The sequence below is a fragment of the Manihot esculenta genome, chromosome 18 (genome assembly GCF_001659605.2).
Source record: "Manihot esculenta cultivar AM560-2 chromosome 18, M.esculenta_v8, whole genome shotgun sequence".
In the NCBI taxonomy this organism is placed as follows: Eukaryota; Viridiplantae; Streptophyta; class Magnoliopsida; order Malpighiales; family Euphorbiaceae; genus Manihot; species Manihot esculenta.
Genome location: NC_035178.2, coordinates 2794325 through 2816063, shown reverse-complemented (window position 1 = coordinate 2816063; position 21739 = coordinate 2794325). Strand labels below are relative to the sequence as shown.

Genomic DNA, 21739 nt, shown 5'->3' with positions numbered 1-21739 from the left:
AAATAGAGTGACAGAAGGGGCAAAACCCCATAAAAAACTGATTGATTCAAAAGAACACATGAAGAGGATGGAATTCGAGGATAACATGCGAGGGGTCACTCCAAAGTAACAGAAGACCTCGATAAAGAAGGGGGTGAATGGAAAGGTTAATCCGAAATCGCGTTGCTTAACATAGAAAATCAAGTTACGACCCTATTGGAAATCTATCAAATCTACCGGCAGAGAAACAGGGAGGACAATCCTCTCACTGCGAAGAGAAGCCCTAATTCTATAAATGAAGGTGTCTATGTATTCGTTGGAGAAAAATTGGAAAGAGTGGAAGGAGTAACCATGGACATCAGACCCACAACATCGGGAATTCTAACGACAGCCGTAGGAAGAATGGAGAAGTACCTCGGAGGAAAATTTGCTGAGACGAGGAAAGACAGATTAAGGAAAGCAGAGCAAGAGGAAGAGTCTAGAGCAAAACTGAATACGAATTTGAAATGGATAAAGCGGAAGAAAGATGTTTTGACAAGGAGCCTCCCTAGGGCCATGCGATCATAATTGAGATTTCGGGATTTGCCCCCTTATTAATCATGGAATAACTAATAAGCAGATAAATGGGCACTTGATGCCCGCTGGGCCACTGGCACCCAGGTCGTAGTTGAGACCTTGCAGGAGAGACATATCCAAAACCTATCAGAACTCACTATGCAAGCTGGCCCATTAGTGCGTAACCCAGTCCATGATCGAGTAAATTGGGCTGACCGGGGTCCGAACTTATCAAAGAGGGACCCAACTCATCTGACGTGGTGGGGGAGTAGAAGAGCAGACCCAACTATCTATCAACACGAGCGCCGGAAGGGAATTAAATGGCCACGTGACGTGAAAAGATAGGTACTCCGTACATAGGGTTTTGTATGATAGAGACATGTGGTACTATAGTAGGATGACGAGATAAGGAAAAAAAGAAATACAAGAAAAAGACTTGAACCATTCAAATTAAGCTCACTCACTCACATCAAAACTCTATCTTCTTCTAAATCTCAGATCATCACTTATATATAATAAATTAAATTTAATATACAACAAAACACAAAAATGTAACGCACATTTAAAACAAAAAAAAAGTTGTATTATAAAATGATTTTATGTATTAACTACTTTCACTTTGTGTTTTTCTATTTTATTACTGAATATAAAATATTGTCACTCCCATTTGGACCATAGCATTTATAAATATGGTGTGGTTAATGGGATAGATGCGTGATCAAATCAAACGAGGTATCAAATTTTATTTTATTTTTATTGATTCTGCAAATTAACCAATGTTGCCTTGTTCTGCAGAGTATATTATAATTTTTTTGTTACTTATTTTAATTTTTATTTTAATCATTATTAAAATAATTATTGCTTTCAAAAAAAATCATTATTAAAATAATTAGTATTACAGTATTTTTTTTGAATCGATAGCATTACAATATTTATATATAATATATAAAAGCGTAAGCAAATTAACCATATTAAATTTTAAAATTTTTTATTAGTCCCTCATTTAACTATTCTATTTGTAACTACTTAGCCAAACTATAAGTTAGGAGGCCATATCACTTTTCTTATGTCACCAAAAACATAAAAAAATTAATCAGAAAATTAACTCATGGTATTAAAAACGAAAAAAAAAAAAAGCTAAAAAACGTATGATTTGCTAAAGTATAAGTTCCACATAGATAATGACACATATTTTTTATTCTTTAATTTTAAATTAAGATTTTATTGTACATCTAGTTGAGTGTGGTTGGACACAATTTAGAAAATCTTAAAATTAAATATTTTTTTAAAGTAAAAATATTGATTATATTAATAAAATTTCATCTAATAAAAAAAATATAATCACAAATAAAGAAATAATTATACCTAATAAATTTTTTAAGTAAAGTATGAATAAGTAAAACAGTATAACGATGAATCTAACTAGTTGAGTGTCGCTAGTTGAGTGTCGCTAGACACAATTTATAAAATTTTAAATTAAATATTGTTTTAAAGTAAAACTATTGATTGTATTAATAAAATTTCATTTAACATATAATTTTAAACACAAAAATAATTATACCTAATAAATTTTTTAGATAAAATATAAACAAGTAAAATAGTATAACCACGAACTTAACTAACAGAAAAATCAGTTGTAAATTAAATATTAAAACTTCTAATTTTATTACCTTATTAGCTGCCTTTTAATTTTATTATCTGATTAGCTGTCGGGAGTTTGATTTTATCTATTCATTTGTATTCATACGAAACCTTAAATGCATCAATTAGCAAAATTAATATAGCGTACAACAAGCACAAAAATGCAACTCACATTTAATAGTTATATTATAAAATGTTTTTATCAATTAACTACTTTCCCTTTATTTTTTCTATTTTATTATGAAACATACAAATATTTCGTCACCCCTTTTGGGCCATACTATTAAAGGTATGATGTGGCCAATATGATAATATAAGTATCAAATTTTATTTTATTTTATTTTTATTAACTAAATATTAATATTAATTAATTTAAAATATAAAAAATTAATTAAAATAAAGTTAATTCATAATATATAAAAATAACAATAAAAATAAAAACATATAATTGTTAAAATAAAATTGAAAAATTTTCATAAATTTTATATAATTTTTGCGAAATTAAAAATTACTCTATATGAAATAAAGTTAATTTAGGGACCCTCCATTTTTCAAGTGGCCCTGCCACTTGTGAGCTTTGTTTGTTAGCAATCATTATCACAAGTCAGTGTAATAAATAAATCCATATTCACCAAATTTACAGAAAAATTCTTAAATAATATTTTTTAATATTAAAAATATAAAAATCCCGTATATAATCTAGTAGTTAAAGATATTAATTAAGAGCAATGAATAAAAATTCACAATTTATCTATATTTACTTAGTGAACCTAAATCGATTATAAGATATTAGTTAAAACTCAATCAAAATCAATTAAAAAAAATTGCGTTGCGTTGCATGTCACGTGATTTTTTGGTTTTAAACGGAGCCGCTCATAGTTGACCGCAAGTCTTCCACTTTCAACTAACCATTATTTTAAATTTATTTACTTTATTTATAAAAATTAAAAAATAAATATCCAATCACTCCTCTTATTCGTTAGTTAATCAATAATTATTTTAATATTTTTATAAAAACAACTATTTAAATATATATTATAATTAGAAATTCAAAGTGTCCAAATATCTTTTTCTTTTTCTTTATAACTTAAAAATTAAGTAAAAGAATTATGTGTATTTAAGGGATGGATCATGTGTCATGACCGTTATGTTTAATTGACTCAGATTGTAGTTGAATTTTTACTCCGCTGAAAAATTTAAAATATATCAAAACTTATTATATAAGCCGATCTATTAGCGTGTAATCTAGTTTACGATCGAACAGGTAGGGACTCAGACTCATCAAAGGGAGACTCAATTCATCTGATATGATAGGGAATAGGAAAGCAGGCTCAACTATACCACAATTTTATCAGTATGAGCACCAAAAAAGAATTAAAGAGCCGCTTGATGATGATAAGAAGATATGTATGTTCGTACGTATGGACTAACAGGGTGACGGTTATACATCACTAAAAGATAAAAGAAAAATGAATAAAAGAAGAAGATCTGAATCATTCGTGCTAATTTCACTCATTCATATTAAAACTCTAACTTTTTGATTTTCAGATCATCAATACACATCAATAATTGGAGAGATTATAAAATATTTTTATAATACCACTAGAATTTATATTTTAATTTGTGTATTTAAAAAATAAAAATATGAATTGATTTTTTTTTCATAGCTATTCTCTTCTTTTAATATTATCAAATTGGGATATATATCCACTATACTCTAAAATTTTCTTCCACTAGTACTATTGTGACTCTATATATAGGTGTGCAACTTAAGCTTCTATATGCAATTAATTTAAGAAGAAAACCCATCCTCCATCTATTAAAATCTTAGGAAAATGGATTATCTTTCTCCATTTTTGAACACCTCAATAGTAGCCTGGATCTTTGTCTCTCTTTTCCTCCCTTTATATCTATTAAGCTTAAAGAAATGGAAATCCAGAGCTTCCAAGGCCATATTGGCACCCCAACCAACGGGTGCATGGCCTTTAACTGGTCATTTTTCTTTGTTTTCAGGATCCGAGCCTCATGTCACGTTGGGTACACTCGCTGATAAATATGGTCCCATCTTCACTGTACGGGTTGGGGCTCACCCTGTTCTCGTAGTGAGCAGTTCAGAGGTGGCTAAGGAAATATTCACTGGTATCAATGACATGATTGTAACCTTCCGTCCAGCATTGGTAGCCGCAAAATTTATGGGCTACAACTATGCTTTCTTTCCTTTTAACCCCGGCGGTCCATATTGGTCTGAAACTCGTAAAATATCAATCTTTGAACTTCTCTCTAACCGCCGGCTTGAGCTTCTCAAGCATATTAGAATCCAGGAAGTGGAGAGTTCCATGAAAGAGTTGTACAAAGCATGGCAGGACAAAAAGGTTGTTGATATGAAGCAATGGTTCAGTGACCTAAATTTGAACGTGCTTCTTAGGATGATTATAGGCAAGAAATATTTTGGTGGTGGTGCTGTTGGTGACGAGAAAGAAGGGCGAAAGTTTCAGGATGGAATAACGAAACTTTTTTATTTTCTGGGGACGCTTGTTTTGAGGGACGCTGTTCCATTTCTTGGATGGATGGATGTGGGTGGACATGAGAAGGCAATGAAGAAAATTGCTAAAGAAATAGATGATGTTTTGGAGAAATGGCTAGAAGAACATAAGCGAAATAGGTGTTTGGGTGAAGAATCTAAAGAAGAACAAGACTTCATGGACGTCATGCTTTCGATTCTTGATGACAAAAGCCTTGAAGGTTATGATGCTGATACAATCAATAAAGCCACATCCTTGGTAACGTATATATAATTCAAGCTTTATAGTAAAAAAAGTAATGGTTTTTTTTTTTATCATCCAAAAAATTTATTACGAGTAAAAATGGAGAAATTTTACTATTCAATTGTTTTATGTATAATGATTTTATTACAATCATTGATGATGATGGATCTCTGTAGATATCTACATACAACAGATATATTAAATTATTTTTGGTGAGAATGTTAACTTCTGATTATTCTCCTATGAATATAAAATATAAAAAATAAAAGTTCTTCTCGAGAAAATTATTCCAACAAATTGAATGAGAGTAATTGACTTATAGGGTTGATTTTGATTGTTATGAAATTGATGGACTAAAATTGTTTGCAGAGTATGATTGCTGGGAATGAGACAGTTACAGTTGCAATGACGTGGGCACTTGCACTACTGCTGAACAATCGACATGCATTGAGAAGTGCACAAGAAGAACTCGACAAAGTTGTTGGCAAGGAACGATTAGTGAATGAAAAAGACATCAGCAAACTTGTTTATCTCCAAGCCATAGTTAAAGAAACGCTACGTCTCTACCCACCAGCATTTATCCCTGGGCCTCGTCAGTTCACTCGGGACTGCACCATAGGTGGCTATTATGTCCCAAAAAACACTTGGCTAATGGTTAATGTTTGGAAGATACAAAGGGACCCTCGTGTGTGGCCAGACCCAATGGAGTTCAAGCCAGAAAGGTTTCTCACAACCCGTAAGAACGTTGATGTCAGGAGCCAAAACTTTGAGTTGCTTCCATTTGGAGGTGGCAGAAGAGCATGCCCTGCAGCATCTTATGCGCTCCACATAGTGCATTTGACATTAGCCACTTTGCTGCAAGCTTTTGAAATTTCCACTCCCGAAGATGCAGCTGTTGATATGACTCCTGGCATTGGACTAACAAATATGAAAACGACCCCCTTGAAAGTTGTCGTATCACCTCGGCTGCAGCCCTGTTGTTTTGAATAATGAGCAATATGGCTACAGTCACTCCCGTATCTAGGGGCCGTATCAAGGGTTAGCCAACTTTGCATTCGTGCAAATAAATAAATCAGTCGTTGTAGAACCTGCATAGGTTGTCTTTTGTTGTAATAATTCCTGTGATTATATGTTAATTGCCATTGTCACTGGTGTGCAGTCTACTCGGATTTGCACTCTGGAAGTTTGTGTGACGTTTTCATTTATATGTGTAATCAAGAAAATGATGAAATAAATAAAAAGAAAATGATATATTATTTATCAAAGTAAAGTATTTCAGCAGATATTTTCTAATTAATTATTTGATCACTGTATCTTTGGTGAAAAAGAAATGATATCTTTAATTTGTTTACTTGATCCTTTATCGTATAAGAAGATCAAAAGAAATTAAAAGCTAGTAACACCTGCTCTTGTCGGAATTTTTTTTTGTTTTTTCCCATAATAAAACCAAATCTTATGGTTGGATTCAATTTATTGGTTTTAAAATTTTTTTTGAGTTCTCCTTTTTATTATTTATTTGTTTAATTTTTACGACTAACTTTAATCTCAAAATAATAAAAAATACAGTTTTAAAGAATTTTGATTTTATTTTTTTAATTTTCCATATCATCTAAATATAACTTTTATATTTTTGAGATTGTATAGACCTTGTATAGACATCATAGACCTATCCACTGATCAATTAAGGTACTCCAGAAAAGCTTGAAAATATTTTGTAGTCCTTCATCTTTATAAAATTAAAACTTCCACCATTGAGCCGATCGTCTCGAGACTACTAAAGTTATTACTAGAAAGAATTAATATCCACTATAATTTAGAAAATATATATTGTCTAACAAATTCAACAAACGCTTATTTACTTTTTAGGTTACTGGTATTTATCATGGAGCTAACAGAGCAACTGATTAAATGGTTCATTTGACTCAAAATACTCATCATGGACTATCTATTGTGGACAGAATACCGTTGCTTCTGTCCATGATCTACTGTGAATAGAATACCATTGCTTCAACGACGTCAGATACAAATTTATAATATATGTCCGGTTTGTCAGTGTGAAAGTGAGATTATAATGTATAGTTTGATTCAATGTTCTTTTGCTCTAGAAGTTTGGATGCAAACTAATATAGGACGGCAGTATTCAAGTGTTAATTCAATCATGGATTGGTTCTTAACTGTATTTGTTCCGGCCTCTGTTGATAAATACAAATTAATACTCATCGTTTGTTGGGCATTGTGAACTAATAGGAACTCTATTGTGTGGGAACATAAAGGACAATCTCCCTTTCAAGTTTCCCATATGGCCTCACGGTTCCTACAAAATTGAATTGTTATTGCTGCTTCTTCCTTAGCTACTGCTGCTGCACCAAGTTCAGACCACTTGCGTTCATGGCAACGACCACCGGAAGGATGGATGAAAGTCAATGTAGATGCTTCTACCGGCCCGACTTTGGATTTTGTGGGTTTAGATGCTGTTGTACGTGACTCATATGGTGAGTTTGTGGCGGTTAAAGCATGTCGTTATCCATATTTCTTCTCAGCAAAAAACGCAGAAGCTATAGGCATTGTTAAAGTTTTAAGTTGGATAAAGAGTGAAAGTTGGCAGCGGGTTTTGATTGAATCGGGTGCTCTTTCAGTTGTTCAAGCAATTAATTCATCAAGTTTTACCGTTAGATTATCCTTTGGTTTGATTGTAAATCTCTTTTAAGTGAGATCGTTGATGCTAAATGTTGTTTTAGCTATAGGTCTGCGAATGTGGTTACCCATTTGTTAGCAACGGGTACCCATTTGTTAGCAACGGGTACCCATTCCGAGTCAGGTTTGAGAGTTTGGTATATTAATCCACCTTCTTTTATTGTGACTTCTTTAATACAATAATAAAATCACAAATGTTTCTTTTTAAAAAAAAAAAAATTGTAGACAGAATACCTAAAGTCTTATAGAGTATTATTTTATGTGACTTCCAAAATGATGTATAATCTAATTTTGTGTTTAAATCTATATTCATTTTCAAAAAAAAAATTCAAATCGGTTTCGTTTGATAAGCTTAAAAGTTAAATCTTAGTAACATGGAGCGATTAGTCTTAGATTTTACATCAAATTTGAACCGGACCTAACTTTTGCTATCAATGTTTGATGGAGACCCATGATATCTTTTCAGAAAAGAAATTTCGAGACGCGCAACTTTCAAAAATGTGACAATGACAATAGGCCTGTCACAAAATTCGATATGAAAATTTTACCGTTTAGAACTCAATTTTATATTTTAATTATTTTTTGGATATTTTAGATATTTTCATAATTTTATTTCTATTATAAATAGTTTCTTCTACTATTAGAAACTCACTTTTCAATTTTTGAAAAATTTAAATAACATTGTTTGTCTTTCTATCTATTTTTTCTTCTATATTGTTTTAGTTAAATGATATTAATTAAAATTTCAGAGTCTAATTAGTCATTTATCACTTAAAGAACTGATCCTAAAAAGATTTAGATTTTTAAGAGCGAGGGAACAGTGGAAAAACATGACGCTTATATTTCCGGCCGTTAAATGAAATCAGTTTAAATATTATAATTGAGTTTCAAATAAAAATATTATAAATTTACAAGTATAATTTTATTATTAATAATTTTTGAGGTGCATACTACAAGAAAGTTGTGATTTACCAACGAATTTTACTAACCGATGAAAATTCGTTACTAATTTTAACGGATTTGAAAATCCATTGTAATCTGTTAGTATTACTAACGGATTTCAAAATCCGTCGGTAACTTATAAATATATAAAATAATTTGTATTGAAAATTTCTGATGGATGAAAATCCGTTAGTAATGTTAACGGATTTATTAACAGATTTGAAAATCCGTTGGTAAATTTTAATGTAAAAAATTTTATGTAAAAATTTATCAACGGATTTAAAATCTGTTGGTAATCTGTTAGTATTACTAATGGATTTCAAAATCCGTTAATAATTTTTGGAAGGAAAAAGTCCTTTTTTTTTGAAAATTTACTAATAAATTTGAAATCCGTTGGTAAATTCGTTAGTATTAGTAACTGATTTGAAATCCGTTAGTAAATCCGTTAATATTACTAACGAATTTCAAAATCCGTTAGTAATTTTTGGAAGGAAAAAGCCTGACTTTTTTTTTTCAAAATTTCTAACGGATTTAAATCCATCAGTAAATCCGTTAATAATATGCTTTTATAAATATTACATCACTTTGTTTCCTTTTATCATTCATTCATTTTATCATTTTTACTTCTTCCATTTTCTTTCCCTTCCTCTCATTTTCTTTCTTTTTCTATTACTTTCTTTCATTTTACTTTCTTATCTCATTTTTTTTTCTATTATTTTCCTTTCATCTCTTATCATTTTTTATCTCATTCTCTTCCCTCTTCAATTATTTTCTTTATTTTCCTCCACAATTTTCCTTTCACTTTCTCCATTTTCTTTCCATTGTTTTATTCCCTTTCTTCTCTTATTCTTAATTTTCTCCATAATTATCATTCATATTATTTACTCTCATATTATTTTCTTCTATCATTTTCTTTTTATCTATACTTTTTCTATTATTTTCTTCTCTAATCATTTCCTCTTTTTTCTCATTTTTCTATCATCTTTTTACTCTACTCTCATTCTTCCTTCTTTTTCATAAGTTTTATTTTTCTATCATTTTTTTCTTTTCTCTTTTTCTTTTTTTTTTTTTTATCATTTTCTCTCATCTACTTTTCTCTTATTTCTACTTTCTATATATTTCTAATAAATATTGGACATAAATTACAAGCTTAGTAACAATAATAATATAATTTTAAATCTTATTGAATTAATAAAAAATAATATTAATAATAAAATTTATTATTTAATTGAAATAATAATTATTTTAAAAGTAGCAGTATATAGAAAGAGAAAGGGTATGGGAAAGGTTATCGAAGGTATCGAAAAGGGAAATCAGTGACTATTTTCAAGGTTGGGGGCTGTTTTCTTGGTAATTTTTTTGGTTGATCGTTGAAGTTTGCCTTCTTAGTTGGGTTTCCTTTGCTTTCAAAGGCTGGGGATGGCTTAACGTGGTTGTATAATTTTTAATCCTTTTTCCATGTTGGTTGTCCATCGGCTTGGATGGGTGGGTGTGTATGGCTTTATTGTGTTTGATATTTTCTTTCCCAAGTCTCTACTGTTTGTTTGGCAGGATTTTTTTACTCAAAGAGGGTCTTTTGTTGGTGAATTGGCATCTTGCTGCATCGATACATTCAGTGAATCTCACTCCAAGAGGGGTCTCAATAATGTATACTTTTTTTTTTTTTTTATCAATAATATATATATTTTTTAATTATGTGCATCTTCTTTTTAGTACAAAAAATTTATAAATTTTTTATTTGTATAAATTTATAATATATATTCTTTATTAATTATGTTCATCTTCTTTTTAATACAAAAAATTTATAAATTTTTTATTTGTATAAATAGTATAAATTAAGATATTTCACATATATCATTAATTGAGAAAAGTAAAAGCATATCTGGAGCGCACTTTAATACATGTTTTATATATATATATATTCAAGCATGGAGCAGACATCATCAATAATGCAAGTCACATTCTTACTTTTTTATTGTATTATTTGTCTTTTTCTTATTTGTTTTTTTTAAAATATTTATTAATATTTAATAAAATTTAATATATTTAAAATGTTTATAATTAAAAAATTAATAAAAATATTTATGTTTTTTAATATGTATAAAAAATAAAGAGAAAAAAAATTATGAGACTGAATACATATTCAATACATTCAAAAGTAGTAATGAATTTCATACGTCACTTCAATCACTTATCACGTGGAGCAAGTAGACGTGGCCCATGTATTCTTTGTCTCTTCTTTTTTGTTTTGAATCTTTCACATTGTATATATTACTATATATGTATTTCGCCGATGGCATGTTTAAAAATAATATAGTGTTTGATTTAATTCTAGAATTATATTAAATTCAATTCAATTTAAAATAATTTTTATTATTTGATTTAATATAATTTTAAATATAAAATTTAATTAAATTTTATATAATTTTTGTTTAGTTTAATTTTAAAATTAAAATTTATTTACTTCTAATTAATTCTTAAATTATACATCCATAAATATATATAATTTTCTATTATAGAAAAAAATATTCTTCACCATATATGTATAATAATTAATCAATAATAATAATAATCACAATCAATAAAATATAAAACCATAAACAATATATTAATAAAATTAAAATACATGAACATGAGAGTTGATATTAGCATATTAGCATGTAATTTTGTGTAACAAAGTTTTTATTTCATTCAACTAATTAAGAGACTTTAAAAATTTTAATTAGACGCCCTGGTATCTATTATTTTTATTTAATATTTATAAAAATTTAAAAATATAATTATTTATTAAAATCATTTTTAATTATTTATTTTGATATCATTAATTTTTTAATTATTTATTTAATTAATTTATAAAATAAATGATAATAGAAAGAAAAAAATTTATAACAGGCATTGTAGTTTCCTTTAATTTTTTTTTAATTTTAAATTTAAAATAACTTAATAACTTGTTAAGGGGAGCATGTATCCCCCATTTTAATTACGGTCCCATTTTGTGCAAAACATCCTTCCAGTTCTTGAAGCTAGCCAAATGGAGTCTCTTTCTCCTTTCTCTGCAACTGTTATCGTCACCACACTCTCCTTCATAACTTGGTTCATATACTCTTTATTTTGGACTTCAAGCAAGGCATGCAAGAAGAGAGCACCCCCAGAACTCGCTGGTGCTTGGCCTGTTATTGGCCACCTTCGTCTCCTAGCAGGCTCACAGCCACCTCACGTAATCCTGGGAAAATTAGCCGACAAGTATGGCCCCATATTCACCATCAAGCTTGGTGTTCATCGAGCAGTGATCGTAAGTGATTGGAAGATTGCTAAGGAGTGTTTCACTTCCAATGACAAAGCTTTTGCTAGTCGTCCAAAGGGACTTGCTATGGAAATCTTAGGCTACGATTATTCCATGCTCGGCTTCAGTCCTTACGGAGAATACTGGCGCCAAATGCGTAAGATAGTTACTGTTGAGCTTCTGTCCAATCATCGGCTTGAGATGCTGAAGCATGTGAGAGATGCTGAAGTGAAGGCTGCCATAAAAGGGCTCTACCAGGAATGGATCAAGAACAAAAATAACACCGGTAAGCTCAAGGTAGAGATGAAGAGATGGTTCTGCGACATAACATTAAATGTGATATTTAAGATAATAGTAGGGAAGCGATATGTGGAGTATGCAAATGTTGATGAGGATCAAGAGAGTGACGCATGGAGAGAATCTATGAGGGAATTTATGGAATTGTCAGGGGCATTTGCGATATCAGATGCGTTACCATATTTAAGGCGGTTGGATTTGGGGGGAGTGGAGAGGAAGATGAAGAAAATCTTCAAAAACCTGGACCCTATTGTTGAAGAATGGTTAGAAGAACGTAAGCAGAAGAAAGGAGCTGGCATAGCGAAGGGTGAGGAAGATTTCATGGAGGCTCTGTTGTCCATACTGAATGATGCAAAAGAGCTTTCCAGTCGAGACGTTGATACCATCAACAAAGCTACGTGCCTGGTACGCCTATGTATCTTTTCGTACGCCATTATTATCACCTATTTTCCATTCTGACTTAATTTTAAGGGGAAGAATTTTTTTACCTTATAAACTATTCACATCTTTCTCATCATTTAATTCCAAAGCTAGTTATAATTTTTTAAAACGATAAACATTTGTATATAAATATATAACCATATAGAGAGAGAGGGAAGGAAAAAAAAAATTAAATAACCTAATTTTCAATAGGTTAGATGAACTCTTAAAGTTTATGTGAAACTGACACTTAAAATAACATATTATTTGCTTGAATTGATGCAGAACCTCATTTTAGCAGCCTCGGACACTACAGCAATTACAATGACTTGGGCTTTGTCGTTACTACTAAATAATCGTGATGTCCTAAAGAAGGCTCAAAATGAAATAGACGCCCATGTTGGTCGAGAAAGGCAAATGAAGGGGTCAGACACACAGAGTTTGATTTACCTTCAAGCTATTATCAAGGAAACCTTCAGATTATATCCTGCTGCGCCACTACTGTTACCCCATGAATCCATGGAAGAGTGTGTTATAAATGGCTACCATATTCAACCAGAGACACGTCTATTTATAAATGCTTCAAAAATTCATAAAGATCCAAATGTGTGGTTGGACCCTGAGAAGTTTTTTCCAGAGAGGTTTCTGACCACCCATAAAGACGTTGATTTCAAGGGCCATAACTTTGAGTTGATACCATTTGGTAGTGGAAGAAGAATTTGCCCAGGAATCTCATTTTCTCTTCAAATTTTAAACCTGACGCTGGCTAGTTTTCTGCATGCGTTTGAAATTGAAACTTTATCAGATAGCCCTATTGATATGAGTGAATCAGCTGGATTAACCAACTCCAAAGCCACCCCTGTGGAAGTAGTTCTTACTCCACGCCTTCCTGCTAACCTGTACTAGCTACGTACTACGTATATCTACGTGATGTGTAATGTCAAACTACCAAAACTTTTCCCTGGAGAAAAGTTGTTTCACGCAATAAATCTGTTGTGGACCCATGTGATAAGCTCATATATGCTTTATAAATTCGAGAATATAGGTTCGTATTTTCAATTAGCCCAAATAGATGTATCAAAAAAGTCAAAATATGTAAATAGAGGTGAAGGACTTTGATCTTAAAATTTAATATTAACATAAATTCTACTCCCTTTTTATAATTTTTATTTTTTTTAATTATTCTAAAATTATTATTTACTTTTCTTCTTTACATTATAATAATATAAATTAAAAGTAATTCATTATTATTTGAAATAGATATATTCTCAAAATAATTAAAAGTAATTCTTTTATTTGAAATAATTTAAAAATTAAATAAAGGAAAATAATTTGATGCTCTTATTAAAATTTTAGTTAAAATTTAATTAAAAGTTAAAAATTATTTTCTGATTTTACTTAAAAATTAATATATAATAACATAAAAATTTTATTTCATTTATTAAAAGAATAGCCAAATTTTCACAAAATGAACGAGTACTAATTGATTTTCTCTTTATTTAGTTTAAATCAAGTTTTTCATTAATCTCTTCAAATGAGGGAAAAATCATGGCCACAGAAATTAAATAATTGGGGAGAAAAAAATATATTGAGGATTATATATATTTCTTAAATAATTAATTTTGTTAAAATGAAAAGACAATAAAAAGTAATTTTTGGATATAGATATGCATAAAAACAATTAACATTACAACCTGCCCCAGTTTGCTTATGGGACTTCAAATTTCCAGAATATATATTTTACCTGATTTTAAATTTCCGTGGCGCCCGGCTTCTCGCTTGCGGTCAGTGACGCTCAAGTCTTGGATCCAGTAAGTGTGCTTTCTTTCTCAGTTTTCTTTCCTTGAAGCTTTTGTGAGGTTACGAAAGTTTCTAGCAATGATGTTTCCAAGCCGTCAGTTGGCTCCCGCCGAACCTTGGCCAAGCGGTTCAGTCCTTGGTTTTCCGGCGACATCCCCAAGGTTGTTTTCTAGAGGTCCAATTCTAGATGTATTAAGATTGGGTCTGGGTTTTGAATCATGTGGGACTCTCATTATCTCGATTTGTAAAGTGGCCTTTGACGAGCTTCATAATCATGTACCCTTTGGGATTTTAATGCAATAAAGTTCCAGTTAAAAAAATAAAATCAGAAAAATAAACCACTAAACTTCAAAATACACTCTTTGAAAAGATTTTGTTTAATAATAATTTTAAAAATAATATTTAGTATTTTAACGAATAATATTATGTAATTTATATATATATATAATGCAAAAGTCACGTTCTTAAGTTTCTGCTATATTACTTATATATATAAATATTTCAATCATAGAGCTAATATCATCAAAGTCACACTCTTAATTTTTTTATTGTATCATTTGTCTCTTTTTTATGTCTTCTCTTTTTGAATTTTTCACAATATATATAATATTTTTCACTTATCCAACCCACTCAAAAGCATTAATGAATTTGTTACCCCATATTTTATCTTCTCTTTTTTTGTTTTTACCACCAATTTTTCCTTCCATTAAAGTCTAAAAGAATAAAATTAATACTAAAAGCCCAATTCAACTACTAGTAAAGCTAATGTTTCTCCCTGTTCCACCGCCATTGCACCCTATTTTATTATATATAATAAACCTCATTCCCGTCAGATTTCAAGCCCCTCCCTAGCTCCTATCATTTTATAAATGGTCCCATTTTGTGTTTAACTCTAAACATCCTTCCAATTTTTGAAGCTAGCCAAATGGAGTCTCTTTATCCCTTCTCTGCAACTGTTATGGTCACCATACTCTCCTTTATAACTTGGTTCATATACTCTTCATTCAGGACTTCAAGAAAGGCATGCAAGAAGAGAGCACTGCCAGAACCCGCTGGTGCTTGGCCTGTTATTGGCCACCTTCGTCTCCTAGCAGGCTCACAGCCTCCTCACGTAATCCTGGGGAAACTAGCTGACAAGTACGGCCCCATATTCACCATCAAGCTTGGTGTCCATCGAGCAGTCATCGTAAGTGAATGGAAGATTGCTAGGGAGTGTTTCACTTCCAATGACAAAGCTTTTGCTAATCGTCCAAAGGGACTTGCTATGGAAATTTTAGGCTACGACTACTCCATGCTTGGCTTCAGTCCTTATGGCGAATACTGGCGCCAAATTCGTAAGATAGTTACTCTTGAACTTCTGTCCAATCATCGGCTTGAGATGCTGAAGCATGTGAGGGATGCTGAAGTCAAGGCTGCCATAAAAGGGCTATACCAGGAATGGATCAAGAACAAATGTAACAACGATAAGCTTAAGATAGAGATGAAGAGATGGTTCTGGGACATAACTTTAAATGTAATACTTAAGATTATTGTAGGGAAGCGATATGTGGAGTATGCAAATGTTGGTGAGGGTCAAGAGAGTGATGCGTGGAGAGAAGCTATGAGGGAATTTATGGAATTGTCAGGAGTATTTGCAGTATCAGATGCGTTGCCATATTTAAGGTGGTTGGATTTAGGGGGAGTGGAAAGGAAGATGAAGAAAATCTTCAAACAACTGGACCCTGTTGTTGAAGAATGGTTAGAAGAACGTAAGCAGAAGAAAGGAGCTGGCGTAACAAAGGGTGAGGAAGATTTCATGGAGGCTCTGTTGTCCATACTGAATGATTCAAAAGAGCTTTCCAGTCGAGATGTTGATACCATCAACAAAGCTACGTGCCTGGTACGCCTCTACGCGACTCTTAATATACCATTATTATCGCCGCTTGTCGATTCTGACAATTATTTTGTTCAAAATTATTCATTTGTTGACAAACTTATTAAGAAATGTTTTTTTTTTCTTTTTATAAATAGTTAAAACCATTAAATTCTTGAACAAAATAATTCAAAATTTTCATTCATTTCAATATTTTATTAATTTAATAACCTTCATGCTGATAAGAAAAAAAAACATAACAGCAATAATATATATGATATTGTTGTATTTTCCTCTTTCGATTTATACTTTCAAAATAAATAAATAAATAAATAAACGCAAGATTATTGCCAAGTGACATAAAATAAAGCTAGAAATAATTTTTTAAAACGATAAAAAGACTGAAATATTTACATCATTTTTATCAATTAGATTAATTAACAAAATTGAAATTAACATAAAATTTGAGAATTAAGTTGATGGAAATAAAAGTTTGGATAAAAGTAAAATGTTTAGTTTGAATGTTTTAATAATTTATTATTTGGCTTGCATGCACGTTGTCATAGATCACCAGTAACGCATTTAAATATTAATTAATCAATCAAAAAGACAAAGAGTAAATAACCTAAATTTTAGGTTAGGTGAACTCTTGAAGTTTATCTAAAATTGACACTTAAAATAACATATTTATCCTGATATTATTTGCTTAAATTGACGCAGGCTCTCATTTTAGCAGCCTCGGACACCACAGCAATTACAATGACTTGGGCTTTGTCGTTACTACTAAATAATCGTGATGTCCTAAAGAAGGCTCAAAATGAAATAGACGTCCATTTTGGTCGACAAAGGCAAGTGAAGGAGTCAGACACCCAGAGTTTGATTTACCTTCAAGCTATTATCAAAGAAACCTTCAGACTATATCCTGCTGTGCCACTACTGTTGCCCCATGAATCCATGGAAGAAACTGTTATAAATGGCTACCATATTCAACCAGAAACTCGCATATTCATAAATGCTTCGAAAATTCATAAAGACCCATGTGTGTGGCAGGATCCTGAGAAATTTCAGCCAGAGAGGTTTCTAACCACTCATAAGGACGTTGATTTCAAGGGCCAAAACTTCGAGTTGATACCCTTTGGCAGTGGAAGAAGAATTTGCCCTGGAATCTCATTTGCTCTTCAAGTTTTGAACCTAACGCTGGCTAGTTTTCTGCATGCGTTTGAAGTCGAAACTTTATCAGAGAATCCTATTGATATGAGTGAATCAGCTGGATTGACCAACTCCAAGGCCACCCCAGTGGAAGTTTTTGTTACTCCACGCCTTCCTGCCTATTTGTATTAGAAGAAATTTTATAATAGAATTGTTATATGTATGTCCACTCTAATGAATACTAAATACTGTAATAACTACTACTACTACGTATCTAAGTGATACTGTAATAACATTTTTCCCTTGGAGACATGTTGCATCATGTAATAAAACATTGCATGTATCTGCTGTGGACAAACTATACATGCTTTATAATCTCGAGAATAGGTTTTATATAGAAAATTAACATATACGATCATAAAAGAATAGTTAAATTTTATCTGGATTTTTTTCTTTAAAAAAAAAAACATTTTTTGAAAAAGAATAGTTAAATTTTCGCAAAATGAAACGAGTAGTATTTTGTTTTGGGATGTAGATATGCACAAAAACCTGTTTTCTTGTGTGGGATTTCAAATTTCCAGAATACTTTACCTGAATTCAAGAAACGCTTCACCGATCCGGGAACAAACAATGTTACGAGGAGACAGCTTTTAATCGTCTATTTGAGTGATTAATCTCGATGTTTTCAATTATTTGTATTTAAGCCTATGAGAACGTGTCTTCGTTGTTAGTTACTTTTTCTATTAGGCTTGTTTGACAGAGAAAGTGAAAGGCAACAGAGAAAAAGAAAGGGACGCAGGCAGGGATGGAGCTAAGGCGTGGTAAAGAGGGACTATGAACTCTCTTTGAAAAATTTTAAATCATATAAAAATATTTAGATAATTTTATATATAATAAAAAAAATTATCATTAAATTTTTATATATTTAAAAAATTTATTAATTAATCTTCATTGTAAAATTATTCAATTAAAATATTTTATATTTTATAAAATTAAATTCTTTAATTTTTTTATTAAATAAATTCTTATTTTCTTCAATACTATTAAGTTTATTTAATTATAGTTGTTTATTTTATTTTATCTCTCCCATTATTTATTTTTTTCAATTTAAAAAATTATATTTTTTATTTTTAAAATTTCAACTCTAATACATAATTATTTTTAAATTATTCATTTATTATGTAATTTAATTTTATATGCTATTTTTATTATTAAAAAGTAATTATCTCACTTAATTAGTTTCTAATTTATTTATATAATTAAAATTATTTATTAAATTATCTAAATTTAGAGAAATAAATTTTAAATTTTTATAAATAAAAGTGTTTTATGAGTAATGTTTTATTAATTAATGAGTTTTATAGACTATTTAAATTTAAAAAATAATTTAATTTTAAAAATATAAATTTAATGGGTAATAATTAGATAATTTAAAAATATTTAAATATAAATAAATATTATTTTTATAGATAATAGATTAGATTATTTAAATTTAGAAAAAATAAAATGAAAATAATGTTTTTATAGTTAATGAGTTAGATAATTTTATTTTTAAAAAATTAATTTTATATTAAATTATTATGATATTTTAAATAGTATTTTTTTTATGAATTTCCAGAAAAGGTTTTTCTTATAATAAATATTATTAAAAATTAATTTCATAAAGAGAGAGAAGCCATTGATTATTGACTTACATCCAAAAATATATTTGTAAATATTAAAAATAAAATTATTATTATTATATTTTAATCAATAAATAAATTATAATTTAATTATAATATTTTATAAATTTTTTTAAATTTTTAAATATTATTTTATTTATTTTATTTTACGTGTTTTATTTTTATTGACCGTTAATTGAAATAGGATTCCTTAATAAAATTACGGATCCGTTACTGTGAGACCAGGATTCGAGAGTATGAAGGCTTCAATCGCGACTTATTTTCTTGCATCGAGGTTTTTTAGCTTCTGATTCTTTTAGTGATTTAGTTGTTTTTGACATTTTTTTTTTCTGTCATTGGACTTTTGATAGTCCTTATTGGCTGTGCGGATGTTTATTTTTGGTTTGCCTTTTTTATTTTTCTTTATTTACAGATTTTGGATTTCACATGTGAGAGTTTCCTTTCTTAAATTTCGGTTTGTTGTGAAGACTTCGTATTGCTGTCGGAAAGGGTGTATTTTCAATAATATTAATATTTTGAAACCGCGCTGTTACGTCCGTAATCTTCAACTCATGCACATCGTATTCGGCTCAGCCTTGTAACATCATCCATTCTTTTATGCTGCTGTGTGGATGAGTGGCTATCCTTTAAAGGTTCTATTTTGTATTGCATTTTTTTTTTTTGTGATTTGTGTCTATATTTTAATAGATTTTAAATAATGTTTATCGTTTTGTTTGGTTTGGTTCATTTTAGTTAGATCTTATTTTTTATTTTAATTTATTTATTTGGATATTTATTTTATTTTTAGCCCTTTTACAAATAGTTCTATGAATATTAGTAGATGTTGTTATATAATGATCATTGATAAAAAAATATATATATATACTTTTTCTATTTATGAAATCTAAATACTCTGCTTTGGATCTTCTAGCCTTTGAGAGTTTCAATTTAAGGGTTTGGGGTTTTTATTGTTGGGCTGGTATTTGGGCTTCAAAGCCTTTTCAGATTGATTTGGCCTGTAACTTTACCCTATGAGTGTTTTAAGTTCTAAATAATTAAAATTAATTATTTAATTTATTATTATTTATTCATTTTGTTTACATAAAATGTTAATAACATGTAGTATGACTAAAATGTTTTTATTTCTAATTAGTATTTCAAAATATAACTATTAAGAATAATTATTTAATCTTTACATATAATACGAAAAATTATATAATTAATGATATAAAAATATAAAAAAAATAGTTAATAGTTAATTTCACAAAAATAAGTGAAGTAAATATCCGAAAAATCTAAATATTGCCACTTATGTCATCTCTTTCTCCTTACCAGACCATTTGGAAAATGATTTGTCTTTAAAATCTCTGTAAACAAAAGGCATTAGTATTAGTTAACAATCTCCATGCCTGCTTATCGAGAAGAGTCAAATTAAATCTTTTAAAATCTCGAAAACTTATATCATCCTTCTTTTACTCGCACACATTCTTTCCCAAGCTAGCCGGTTGATACCTCTCCTGTCTTCATGCTTCCCACCCACCAATAATCATTAATCATTTTGTGCAACTCATCCAGAATAGTAAGTGAAATTTTAAAAATACTTATACAATAAGTAGATAGTTTGTGCCACCGACTTAATGAGAACTCTCTATCTGTCTTAAAAAAAACTTAATATTCCAAGAATTTATATACTTTTATATTTTTTTTAAAAAAATTAAAAATTTATTTTTTATTACGACTAATCAGATAGCCTAAATAAAAATCATGACTTAAAGATAAATGAACATTGAAAATATTACAAATAGTAGTATTCATATTTGGAGTCACATTAGGGCTAAACAAAATGCCAATTTTTTTTTTTAATTTAATACTTGCCCTGAGGTAGCTGCATAAGTAGTAAGGATTGATTTAACTCAATCCGTTTCCCCACCCTTTGCATTAAAGAAAAGCTCAAATATGTAAATAAAAGGTTAAGAAATTTGATCTTAAAATTTAATGTTAACATTAATTATGCTCTCCGATTTTATAATTTTTATCCATCTTTTTTTAATTATTTTATAATTTTTATCTATTTTTTTAATTATTCTAAAATTATTGTTATTTTTCATTTTTATATTATAATAATATATAAATTAATTCTTATAATTATATTTTATTTTATTTTATTTCTAAAAAATCTCTCTAAATATCTTTTAGTATTTAATAATATTTAACATATTTAAAATGATATAATTTAAAAATTAATAAAAAAATTATCTTCCTTAATATTTATAAAAAAGTAAAGTCTATAAATAATAGAACATAAAAAGTATATAGTATAATCATTAAGTAAAAAATGTCATTTCTAAAATATTTTTTCATCTGCATTCTTAAGCTTTAACTTTTGATTTACATGAATAAACAAGAAAAAATATTTAAAATGCATTCGCCTTTCATTAATAAAAATAGTTTTTAATTCAGAAAATTAAAAGATTATATTTTTCATACAAAATAATGAAGTTTTCGTACTTAATTTATTTTTAAAATTTTAATGTGTTATATATATATATATATATTCTTAAATAATTATTTTATATCAAAATTATACTATTTATAATTTTGATGATAGAAAAGTAATTCTTTTATTTGAAATAATTTAAAAATTAAATAAAGGAAAATAATTTGAAGCTCTTATTAAAATTTTAGTTAAAATTTAATTAAA

The 21739-nt window shown here is 29.2% G+C and overlaps 3 protein-coding genes across 3 annotated transcripts; all 3 read left to right on the top strand.

Annotated features, from left to right (window-relative positions):
* The first annotated feature begins 3971 nt into the window (after positions 1–3971).
* LOC110607010 (cytochrome P450 CYP82D47) lies at positions 3972–6199 on the top strand. The gene is made up of 2 exons (XM_021746053.2): positions 3972–4955; positions 5310–6199. Exons 1-2 carry the CDS (start codon positions 4011–4013, stop codon positions 5928–5930), a joined length of 1566 nt encoding a protein of 521 aa, XP_021601745.2. The 5' UTR covers positions 3972–4010; the 3' UTR covers positions 5931–6199.
* Positions 6200–11545: 5346 nt separating this feature from the next.
* On the top strand, positions 11546–13645 carry LOC110605975 (cytochrome P450 CYP82D47). Its single transcript, XM_021744673.2, has 2 exons — positions 11546–12561; positions 12862–13645. Exons 1-2 carry the CDS (start codon positions 11608–11610, stop codon positions 13480–13482), a joined length of 1575 nt encoding a protein of 524 aa, XP_021600365.2. The 5' UTR covers positions 11546–11607; the 3' UTR covers positions 13483–13645.
* Positions 13646–15200: 1555 nt separating this feature from the next.
* LOC110606837 (cytochrome P450 CYP82D47) lies at positions 15201–17755 on the top strand. Its single transcript, XM_043953029.1, has 2 exons — positions 15201–16255; positions 16949–17755. Exons 1-2 carry the CDS (start codon positions 15302–15304, stop codon positions 17567–17569), a joined length of 1575 nt encoding a protein of 524 aa, XP_043808964.1. The 5' UTR covers positions 15201–15301; the 3' UTR covers positions 17570–17755.
* Positions 17756–21739: the final 3984 nt, after the last annotated feature.